The 12,239-nt window shown below is 38.7% G+C and overlaps 1 protein-coding gene across 18 annotated transcripts in view; it reads right to left on the bottom strand.

Moving 5' to 3' along the window:
- Positions 1-12,239, bottom strand: part of ACACA (acetyl-CoA carboxylase alpha) — a 259,377-nt gene that overhangs the window by 63,514 nt on the left and 183,624 nt on the right. For all 18 annotated transcript variants that reach the window (XM_019732514.3, XM_088802082.1, XM_088802081.1 and 15 more), the window contains 4 exons: positions 11,239-11,508; positions 6,856-6,953; positions 3,007-3,127; positions 2,306-2,416 (listed from right to left, as the gene is read on the bottom strand). In XM_019732514.3, the coding sequence (XP_019588073.3) occupies positions 2,306-2,416; positions 3,007-3,127; positions 6,856-6,953; positions 11,239-11,508 (600 nt within the window). The remainder of the gene's footprint in view (positions 1-2,305; positions 2,417-3,006; positions 3,128-6,855; positions 6,954-11,238; positions 11,509-12,239) is intronic.

The raw sequence follows: 12,239 nt of genomic DNA, 5'->3' as shown, positions 1-12,239 counted from the left end.
ATGGATCTAGAAGCAAGATACAGACACAAAGAGACAGAGAGACCGGCACTCACACAGGAAGAGACAGGCACTCGAATCACCTGCACAGCCCCAGAGTAGGCGAGACAGAGAGATTCCTACAGAAAGAAAGACAAACAGGGATGTAGAAAGACACCAGTACACACAAAAACAGAACCTGCACAAGGAGTCAGGAGAAGCAATCTGAGCATGTAGCTCCCATACAGTTTCCTTTTTCACACCTGATAAGCAAAGGGGCAGATTGGACATTCTTAATGAATTTGCATGAAATCGGTGCCTTCCAGCAACACGAGGCTATACTTAGGCGGCAATGACATGAAGATAGTGAGGCAGGAAGAGCGGGATTGGGTGACCTCTATGACTGATCACTCCCTTCAGCTACAAATGACCACGTCCTTCTGGACAGGAGTGTTGTTTGGTAAGTTACATCTGCAGCTTTACTTGTTGTGTCCCCAGCAACGAGACTTCTTCTTGAATGAGCAGCCCTATAGGCTAGGAAGATGGTGAAGATAACGAATTTGATCGGAACAATTCAACTGGATATTAAGGAAAAAGATCCCTAAAACTTTCTTAATGGCACAAATGAAATTCAACTAGCACGTTTTTAGGCAAAACCCAAAAAACCAGCAATAATATCTCAATAACAAAACCTTTGCTTTTTATAATATTCTTTGTAGATAGCATAGCATTAGGGAAAAAATAAGAAATTCAGTGTAATAAGACACATTTCAGAAATCAGCTCTTTGTTCAGGTATGGGAACATGATGGAAATACAGGTGTCTTCTTTAAATTCTATTCTCACAGATAACGATACCTACAATTCTCTTCGACATTCATCAATATCTTATCCTAAGAAGCTATCCAAAAGAGCAACTTAAAAAAATTTACAATACTTAGCAGTTTCTCCTTCTACAATAATCTCCTTCAGTAATGGCAGTTCACAATCTTTATTTCTAGGCTACTCTCAAAAAAGAGAGCATGACATTAAGTTCCCCATTGTAAGCACTGCTCTGCCTTTCCTTGGAGAGGAAGGCAAGCCCAGAGGATGATACATTAAAGCAGATCACATAAAATGATTCTCCTCATTTCTGACAACCCCCAAAGCTAATTGGACCAACAGAAGTATCAACTTTTTCTAAATGGGAATGCTAGGATAAGACACTTAATTCCTACCCTTCCACTTGCAGGTCAAGGCTTGATAAAAAGTTTGTGCAAGTCTAGTAAACACACTATCCAATATAATTTAGCATGCATATAACTCCACAAGCTCAATCACCAAGCCACGTAGGAGAGAGGAAAAGGGAACTGAAATTGTAATGAGGGCCGGCACTTTGTGCCAAGTACTAGGTACTTTTACTTATGTTTTCTCATTTACTGTCTAAAGTATCATTTAAAGGTGTAAATTATCCCCCTTTGACAAATAGCTGAGAGCTGAGAGGTTATATGAGTCGCACAAGGTTAGGCAGTTGGCCTCAGCCTATTACATATTCTTGGCTCTGGAGAGAAAATAATTTTCTTATGCCTGCAAAGAAGTCAGAATTATATTGTCCTTTGTATATTCAGGCATTCTTGGACAGTTTTTACTCTTACAAGAAGTGACCTCACTATTCCTTTTTTCTCTGCTTTGGAAAAGCCCAATGAGCTTGGATTGAAAAGGTATAAGCATTTCTTGTGAAGGGACAATAAGCCTCTACGTCCTACTCTTTCCCAGCAATCCATCCTTACCTCCATCCACCCATCTTCCCATTCAATATTTACCAAGTACTTCTTCTGTTTACAAGGGACCACGTTAAGCACCCTTTTTTAGAGGTGCTTTCACAAATTTCTCATGACATTAAAACTTGACATCCTCACGTTCAGAGGATGTTTCAGTGATAGCTCTATGTCTGGGAATAGATCTTCTCACATTCCTTACTCAGAGATGAAAAAAAAAGGAAGGAGGGCAAAATAGAAGCATTCAATTAATTCTCTGTCTTTCTAGAAAGACACTAGACTATAAAGTCTTTGGAACAGGAGTTTCCTATGGTTTGTTCATTAACATATCCACAGGGCTTGCAGCAGTGTCCAACACATAGTAGACATTCAAAATATCTGTTGAATGAAAGGAATGAATGAATGGGTAAGCAAGGCAATGCGCAGGGAGGATGGAAGAAAAAGTGAAGAGAGAGACTGAGTGAGGAAGGCATGGATTTAATGAATGGCTTCCTTCCAATAAGGATCTTGAATTAAGAATTTGCAATAACCTTCAAACATCTTCACATACATCTCCCAAATCCTAGAAACTTACTTTGTTGAGGGCCCCGGCTCCTGTCAGAATTATGTGAGAATTTTCAACCTGGATGGTTCTCTGTCCCAGCCGGACAAGGTAAGCCCCAATTCCAATGGCGCGACATGTAACCTTAAAAAAAAAAAAAAAAATTTACGTGTCACATATTTATGTCCCCTCCTAAGCTGTAAGAACAGGCACAGATATGTAAAACACACATTAACAGGAAAAAAAATACTGCTTTTATGAAGTCTGCTTGATCAATAACAATACGAAAAAAACAAAACAAAACAATTTTCTGGTCAAAGAAAAGAAGTATAAAATTCATTCAATGATTCAACTATTAGACACTTAAAGGTTCAGAGAGACCCTTTAGTTCTCTTATCCTTTTATCCATTCCACAGATGCTTGACGTCTATACTAGAGTATGAACAAGGAAAGTAGTAAGAGAAGAAACTCAAGCTGTTAAAACTCTGGTAGGATATTTAGAGAAATAAGAAGTTAAACTACAGGCTAGAAGGAAGTGCTATGTTTTATCTGGGAGATTCAATTATTTACACCATCCTATCTTTCCATGATCACGCACAATTAAAATTAAATTGCAGATATGCAGTTTTTAAGAAATGCTCTCATTTGGACTGAACAGTAGGGATGGAGGCAAAAAGAAATTCTTCCTACACAGTCAGCTCTTTATAAAAATTTCATATTCAGGCAAGATTTACCAGGCTAATGGTGATGATTTCATCATAGGCCAACGAGGATTCTCCAGCAATCATTCCAGAACATCGAAGGTTCTCTGCTCCAAGTCCCTCTTCCTTCCCAATAATATCAGTTATCTTATACCTATTGGATACAGCCATGACAAATTATAAAGGTGAAACATGGTATGAACAATCCATTAAAAGAATACTCACATTAAAAGGCCGCTGAAAGCATACTGGAAGCTTCTATGGAACACCAGGGCTCTATACTCTTCTAAGGGCAACAAGGAGAGGGCTTGATACATAGATGGCACTCGGATATTAGATGTACTTGCTTCCTTTCTAGAACAAGTGTCTTAAAGGCAGGGTCAATGTGTATCTCTCTATAATAAGCAATATCCATTAAATCGGCAATTTTAAATAAATGTTACAGAGGAATGAAAATTCCAGAGGTGTAGTGAGAATGCTCAGCCCAATTTCTAAAGTCACAAATCTACTCTCTTTCTAAGATGGGGATGAAGGGGAAGGTCAAAACAGTGCACTCCCATCCCTGCTAATTCGTACATAGCAGGTGCATATACAAGGGATCCTGGCTCTAGGCCTCTGGAGTGGCAGGTGGAATGTGTGTAGAAGTGAAATGCTGGCCAAGTTGTCTAGAAAGCATCCTGTGGATCCAGTGGGAGCCACTCATCTGTCTCCTTGGCAGGGGATCAGGAGTGATAGCTGATAATGGGAAATGGGAGATGGGGAATGCAACTAATAAAAGAAAGGAAAAATACAAAGTTGGAAGTAGAGATGGGCATATATTAGTTACTGCTCCATGTGTACCCAGAAGGCTTGGCACTGGGCACAGTTTTATAAATTGGAATAATAAATAAATATCCCATAGTGGCCCTTAAACTATTTTTTGCGCCCCCATATTTCTCTGTTCCCTTCTTTTCTTTGAGCGCTCCATCAATTCCTTTTCTTTGCCCTCACTGTTGGTCTGTGGCTTTGCATTTCTGCTTCCCAGTTTCCTTTGCCTTTCTGTTTGTAGCCTCTCCCAATAATTCCCCAATTCTTCCTTTTGCTCTGTACCTAGACTCTGGATTCTAGAATTATGCTACAGGTAAAGCTAATCTCCCTTAAGGGGTTAATGAGCCACATTCATTTGGCAGGGGTTGGTGGGTGGCCGGTTGGCTCAGTGGGTTAGGGCACCGTGCTCATAACACCAAGGTCGCCGGTTCGATTCCCACATTGGCGAGTGATCTGCACCCTCTACAACTAGATTGAATAAAACAATGACTTGACTTAGAGCTGATGGGTCCTGGAAAAACACACTGTTCCCTAATATTCCCCAATAAAAATTAAAAAAAAAAATTTGGTGGGGGTCCGGGGACAAGATTAATGTGTTTTTTTGTTTTTTTTTTTAAACAAGGCTCACATCTCATATAGTCACAAATACTCATGGGCCCAGTCAGCCTTCCCTGCAAAACACATCTTTTCTCTCCTAAGGACTGCATATTGCTTCGCAGGTGTTCTTCATCTGTTAAGCGGCATTTTCTCCCATTGTATTACATGAAAAAGTAAAAATTTCCCATTTTCTGCTCGATGATTTGAGTCGTCTATCAGTAAGGCTATCATTCTTTGTAGTACCAAATTTTACTGCTATTTATAATGAAAACCTTTGTATAGTGTCATACGATTAACCAAACACATTCATGTATCATTTTTGATCCTCACAAGAATCCAGTGTGATAGGTAGTATCATCTCCATTATCACAGATAGCAACAATAGTCAGGATTTTTGACTGCTGACTGTGTGCCCTGTGCTGTGCTAACACCTTTATATATATTAGTTTACTTGATCTTCACCTCACAGATGAGGAAACTAAAGCTCAGAAAAGAAAAACGATTTGCTTTAACAAAAGCAACATGCAAAATCGGTAGCTTTCTGAGATGCCAGTAATAGAGTTAAGAAAAAAACACAATGGGGGTGGGAATCCCACTCAGAGTAGCAAGAAAAAAAATGCAAAAATATTTAGGAACAAACATTAAAAAATAGGTAAAAGTCCACCATACCCACACTGTGGACCAAGGCATCCTGGGTGCCACAGTGAACTGCCAGAGGTACTAAAGGATGTTTTACATTTCTGAAAGAAACACTATGATATGTGACACCTGTCTAATCCCATGTGAACTACTTGCTTTAGGTAGTTCACGGCTTAATACTAGATAGTGCTACATTCCTTCTGACAACGCCCTACCTTCATAAAGCTGAGTTTTCCCAGTTTCTGTCAAAATAAAACAAAACAAGTTCTGACAAAAATCAGTGCAGAACAAGAAGTGAGGGTGGCCATGTCCAAGCTGATGGCAAGATTTGAGATATCATGCAGATGAAAATATTCCATTAGTAAGTAACTAATTATTTAAGAATGAAATAAGAAAAAATTTCAATTATGTGCATTATATTTTCAAGTGATTAGCAAGTTGTTAGGGCATAAATACTTATGAAGTTGTCTGGGTCTGACTATTTAATAAACAGAAATATAAGGTATATCTTTTTGCCTAAAGGTGCTAGGAAAAAACTACTGAGACAGTAAGGGTGCTGTGAACCAAAAAAGAATGGTAACTTCTGGCATAAACCTATATGAAGAAAACCACAAAACTTTAAAAATACACTTGAATAAATGGAAAATCATACCATGTTTTTTGCTGGGAAGGGTTAATATTAGGAAGATATCAGCTCTTCCTAAATTAATTTATAAACCTAATTCAATTTGAATCAAAATCATTATGGAAAGTTTTTGGGAATTAAAAAAATGAGCCTATATATAAAAAGACAAAAATAGCTAATAAAACTTGGGGGAAAATTAGGAATGTGATGAAATCTGTCCCATAAGAATAGTTAAGAGAGTGTATCATTCGCCTAAGAACAGACAGAGCAAAAAACAGAATACAAAGCCTAGTAATTGAGTTAAGATGATTATAAAAGTGAGGAAAGTATGAATTATTCAATAAATGTTATTGGAACAACTGATTAACATTCTGGAAAATACACACAGATTATAAAAATGTTCAACTTCACTGGTAATCAAAAATACCAGTTAAAATAACAACTGTTGTTTTTATCCTATTTTATTAATTGACAATAATCGATGTTGGCAAGGGTGAAGAAAAATTAAAGAGGGGAAACAAGTAGTATTATAAACTGCTGGTGGGAATACAGATCTTGGGAGGGCAATCTGAAATTATCAAAAAAATCTTAAAAGTGGACACATTTTTTCACCAGTAATTTCATTTTTAGAAACTAACCCAAAGGAAATAATTAGAGATATTCTTAAAACTTTATATAAAAGAATGTTTAGTCCAGGGATATAACAGTACAATTTTGGAATAAAGAATATTCAAGTATGATATATTCATTATAATGAAATACTATGAAGTCATAAAATACCATATTCTCAAATAATATTTTAAAAACATACAAAATTTTCCCCAAAATAGTTCTGAGTGAAAAGAACAAATTACAAAAGTTTTGCTGTTACAACCCAATTATTAGGGAAAAAAGTATATATATGTATAGAAAAGGCACTAAGACTATACATTAATAATTGCATCTCGTGGTAGAATTGTAGCTGATTTTTATTTTTTGCTCATAATCGTTTACATGTTCCAACTTTTCTAAAATGAATAAATATTATAAATGTAATTCAGGTCTTTCAGCTAATAAGTGGTAGAGCTAAGATATAAACCTAAGATCTCCCGATTTTATAACAAGCTATCTTCACTGCTCTTCAAGGTCATGATCAGCTGGACAGTGAGTAAAAAATAATCACATTCTTCTTCCTTTAATCTACGGCCAAATTATCCTGATACGTATATACCTACCTGGATTCTCCTTCATCCTCCACATGTTCACAATGAACAGAGTTAAGAGCACTGACTCTCTTATAATCTTGAGGGGTCAGATATAAATATTTGTATCCCTGTGAAACACAAATAGTTTTTAACTCATTATTTGCCATCGTCACATAACCAGAAGACACAGCAAAGCATGCATAACGTAGCTTGTTCCAAAGCTAGCTTTAAATTGCCACATCACTTCTTAGAGTTACTGTCTAATAGAATACCAGCACAGACAGTTAGACAGTTCTCCTGTGAAAGATGTAAGTGCCTATTTCTCCAGTCATTGACTGTCCTGGAAACAAGACGTCTTGTAGCTGCAACACCAAGTATAACCCATTCATCTCATTTTCATCAAGGTTAAAGGGTCAATTTTCTGATCTTTAGTGACACCTCTATTAAAGATAGCAACACAAAATTAAAGAATTGCTTGAATTACTATTTTTCATTTTCGGAAATCTACAGTATCACCAAAATATAAATGGGTATGAAATAATTGAGAGGATCACAAAACTAGGATAGTCTATTAAAATCAGAAGTCTATGCAGTGCTAATAATCACTGAACACTAAAGTCATGCCTTTTAATTTTTAAAATAAACAACTCCTAATTCCTATTTACATTTAAAAAATTATACTAGCATTTCATAATTGATTTATTTGTATGCATACAAATATACACTCACATATAGAGTTACATAAGTGTGCTTAACTTAAAAAAAAAAAAGCAAACAGAGGAAAACGTTTTAAATACTATGAGAAATGATCACCACCATTTAACTCAATGAATTAGAAGCTACATTTAGGCCGACACAATGAGCACAACAGGGAAGACACATGAATCTGAATCTGCCATTGATTTTGCATGACTTCCGACGAAAACACCTTGTAGCACTGAGTGTTATTAATACGCCAGTCAGCACATATTTATTGAGTGCCTATTATGTGCAAGGTACTGTTCTAGGTACTGGAAAAAACAGGAATGAGCAAAATAAGACAAAAATTCCTGGCCTTATGGAACTTATCTTCTAGTGAGAGAGAACATATACAAAAGAAATAAACCAAACATAGAACGTCAATGGGAATGATGTTGAAGAAAAAAAATTATTTAAAACAGAGAAGGCAGACAGGAGAACAGTCAGGGAAGGCTTCATTGAAGGGTCATAGGAGCAAAGACCTGAAGAACTGAGGAAATGAGATATGAGGATATCTGGGAGGAAAGCAGTCTAGGTCGAAGGAACAAGTGCAAAAGTGCCAAGGCATGTGTATAGTACAGAGCAGGTTCAAGGGAGAGCCAGAGTGGGGAATGAGGCGAGCTGCTGCAAGAAATGAGGGCAGAGTGGTATTGGAAGGCCAGTCTATGTAGGGTCTTGTAGGTAACCATACGGCTTTTGGCTTTTACTTGAATGACTTGGGAAACCACTAAAGGGTTCCAATTCAAGGATAGTTTTGACCCGTAATCTGATTTATATTTTAACTGGATCATTCCACTTTGAGAGTAGACTTTGGGTAGAGGTAGGGGCACGGTCAGAAGCAGGAAAGTCAATTAGGAAACTACTGCAATGATGCAGATAAGAGATGACAGTGACCTGGGTTACTGCGTAGCACTGGAAGTGGCTGGATTCTGGATATATTTTGCAGGTCAGGATGTAAACATGATTTACTGACAAAGTGGATGTGGGATGTGAGAGAACAAGAGAAGTCAAGGGTAACTCCAAGGTCTTTTACTTAAATAGAAGAATAGAGATACCATTTATTGAGATAGAGAAGACTGTGGGAAGAACAAATTTTTGGAAGAAGATTAGAAGCTATATTTAAGCAGACGTATAGATAGAGATGTTAGATCTGGGTATATAAATCTGAAGTTGAGGTGTAGGCCATAAATTTGGAAGTTTATTAGTTTATAGATGGAATTTAAAGCTTTAAGGCTGAATGAGATCACCAAGCGAAGGTGAATATAGAAAAGAGGAGAGGTCCCGGGACTAAGCCCTGAAACACATTTTTTCCCTCTACCCCAACTTCTAAACAGGCTGTCTTGCCGAAGCACCAGGTGACAGGGCACTGGGCCCTGGTGGGGTTGAGACTAGAGAGTCTAGGACTTCTTGGTCCTGCCACACAGCTTCTATGACCTTGACATCTGTCTCCATTCACTTTTTTTTCCCCAGTAATTAAAAAAATGAGACAAAAGTCACATAACATAAAATTGGCCACTTTAAAGTGTACATTTCAGCAGTTTTTCAGATATTTTATTTTCAGATATTGTGCAACCATCACCACTATCTAATTCCAGGACATTTCCATCACCCCAAAAAGAAATCCTGTACCTATTAGTGGTCACCAACAATTTCCATGTACTTTTAAAATGAATTTTACTGAAGTATATATTTTACATGCAATACAATTCATTAGTTTTAAATGTTGTAGTTGGAGTTCTGACAAATGTATATACTTGTATAATCACCACCACAATCAAAATATAGAATATTTCTATCATCCCCTGAAACACTCTTACATTTAAAGATGTGAAAGACAGCAAAAGAAACTGAGACAGGGCAGGCAAGAGGGGAAAAATAAGACTCTGGCCTCCTGCAAGCCAAGAGAAGAAAGTATTTCAAGGATGAAAGAGTGACCATGTCAAATGCTGCTGAGACATCAAAAAACTAAGGTGAGCACTGAGGTTCACACAGACTTAACAATATGGAATCAATGGTGACCTTGACAAAAACAGCTACAGTGAAATGGTGAGCGGGTTGCAAGCTTAACTGTAGTGGGTCCCAGAAGGAATGGGAGAAGAGTGTCTGAAGATAGCAAGAAGAGACAACACTTTCAAGAAGTTTTGCTGTAAAGAGAAGGAAAAAATGGGGTCGGGGGAGTAACCGGAGGGGTATTTGTATGCTAAAGGAACAGATCCAGGAGAGAGGGAAAAAGCGATGATGCGAGAAGGAGCGGGGAGAGGTGCTGATCTACATCTTTAAGTTGGAAATAATAGAAAGAATCAAGTGAACAAGGGGAGGCTATTCATCCAAGGTACAGGTAAGATGGCGGAAAATAGGGCACAGAAGCAGGTAGGTGGGAGCTTGTACAAGCTTATCTTCCGATTGCTTCTGTGTTCTGAGTGAATTGGGAAGCAAGGTCATCTGCTAAGAGTGAAGATGGGCAAAGAGGGTATTGCAGGTTTAAGACAGGAGAAGACGTGAAATTGTCATCCGGGAGGTTGGTAAGCTTGAATGTATAGTAAGACCAGTCAGTAAATAGCATTGTGTATTTTTCTTTATCAGTGTTCAGCTATGGGAGTAGATGGAGAGAGTTGGATTTAAAGAAGGTTTTCGTAAAGGCACAGAGTAAGCAGAATGAAGAGAGAAGCAAAAATATTGAGAGTGTAGGAAAGGTGGTGATTATAATAATTAACCTATGATTGCCCTTGGAATTTAAACTGGATAGGAAGAAAATGAGGATGTAAGGAGGGAGTGAAAAACAAGAAAGGTGGTAGAATAAATAGTTGAAGGACCTGGTGGGTTCAAAGGATTGTTGGACTTGGGAGAACTCAAGAGAGTGAGCTGGAAAGATAGGATGGAGGGGTGGCAAAGAAAGGGAAACTTGAAATTGAGATTCTGGGGAATGAGACTCTGAGCTGGGCTGGAGGATAGGACCCTCTATGTGGCTCTAATCATCACCAAGAATTGCTACAGGACTAGCCAATACTGCAGAGAGTGACACTGTGCCAGCAACGAAGATACAAAGAATGCGAGGGAGTGACTAAAGGCCGGGGATGCTATAAAAGGAGCAGAGGCAGTATGCACAGTCTAATGACGTGAAATTCAAAGATGGGGGTTTTCAGAGAGAAGGGAGGGAAAAGGGTCTGGAAGTAGCCATGAAGCATAAGGAAGACACTAATCCCGCTCCCGGCTCAGTGGCCCAAGGGAAAGAGAGACATCAGTCATTTCTTAAGAGGGCTGCAGGGGAAGGAGTGTCTTAAAGGTCAGGCAGGTTTCAAGAAGAATAAGGTTGGAGAACAGTCAGAGAAGATGCTGAGGAGACGCGGGATTCTGCTGATGATTGACCATAAGTACCGGCCGCCGCCGTGGAATAGTTTGAAGATATGTTTTTTGGCTTAGCATGTTTCATACTAAATGCATACCTACTGTTTCATCTAGTGTTCACCCCAAAAGTTGGGTGAATCTATTTCAGAGCTGGAGCAAAAGCCAGGTGAACATATTGAGAGACAATTTGTTTCCAACTTGATTGTGAGTCACCACCAATACTGACTTTTGAATTTAAACCTCTACGTCTCCCCTACCTCTCCACACACATGTGCGCATGCGCACATAACCATATAGTATCTTGAACCATTATTTTTTCTGAGTCTGTACCTTGTAAGGATCCTCAGCATCTATCCAGGCCACGTGAAACATATGACGGATTTCCTCTGCCAGTCCAATTCTTGCTCCACTGTTGGCTGCAACATAGATGCGTGGGATACCCTCCGCTCTGGCAAGCTCAGAAGCTCTGAGAAACAGCAAGTCTTCTTGGGGTCCAAAGGACCCAATTCGGTAGGTGATGTCATTGCCAATAACAATGATATCTCGGCCGTCTGGATATTCGGGACTCTTAAGGGTCATTTTCCAAGCTACCATGCCAATCTGCAAAAGCACAAACAAACAAATAAATACAGGCTTCTTACAGGCAGATTTTTTTTCTTCAGGTTCCTTGAAGGTGTTTCAGATTGTACCTGGACAGCTTTCCTGTAAAGGTATGCATTTGCATGCTAAAGAGCCAAGCTCCCTGTGGGAAACTAGAACAAACATTCTCGCATATACTTCTCTAGATTGTGTTGAGAATAGCTGGTTTACTATGTATTTCAGTTATCTCAATTCCTTCTTTGGGCCTGCTCAAAGAAGATGGAAAAACCAAAGTCTAAATGTGCTTAGGAGACCTGTGGAAGAAGGCCGTGGCACTGGGAATCAAATCCACAACTCCCTGTCTTACTACACTATCTACGAAGACACCAGTTCCATCTTTTTGGAGATTCTTTCCAAGGAACCTTCAACGTATGAAAGGAGAGCAGGAAGAGAATCGCCTCTCATGGACTGTACGGCTTTTGTGATTCTGGGTCCTTTTGCTGTCCTCTAACATTGTGCAGGAATAATAGCAACCATCTTGACTGGCTTACCGCAGGTATCTCCTATTTCTGCACGAATTGACTGCAGCTCAACATCGCATTCTTGTGAGCATCTCTTGTCACTCTATCCCAGAACCAGAAAACCAAAGGATGCAAGGCTGCGTGCACTATGATACATGTAAATGTCTGCTTTCTGTTCAGCAGCATCTGACCAGCCACACAAATAAATGATATTGACTTAAAAGGCAGGGG

This window comes from Rhinolophus sinicus, chromosome 12, assembly GCF_057876585.1.
Source record: "Rhinolophus sinicus isolate RSI-liver-muscle chromosome 12, RSI-T2T, whole genome shotgun sequence".
Lineage (NCBI taxonomy): Eukaryota > Metazoa > Chordata > Mammalia > Chiroptera > Rhinolophidae > Rhinolophus > Rhinolophus sinicus.
Note: the sequence above shows the minus strand (reverse complement) of the source record. Positions and strands in the feature narration are given on the sequence as shown.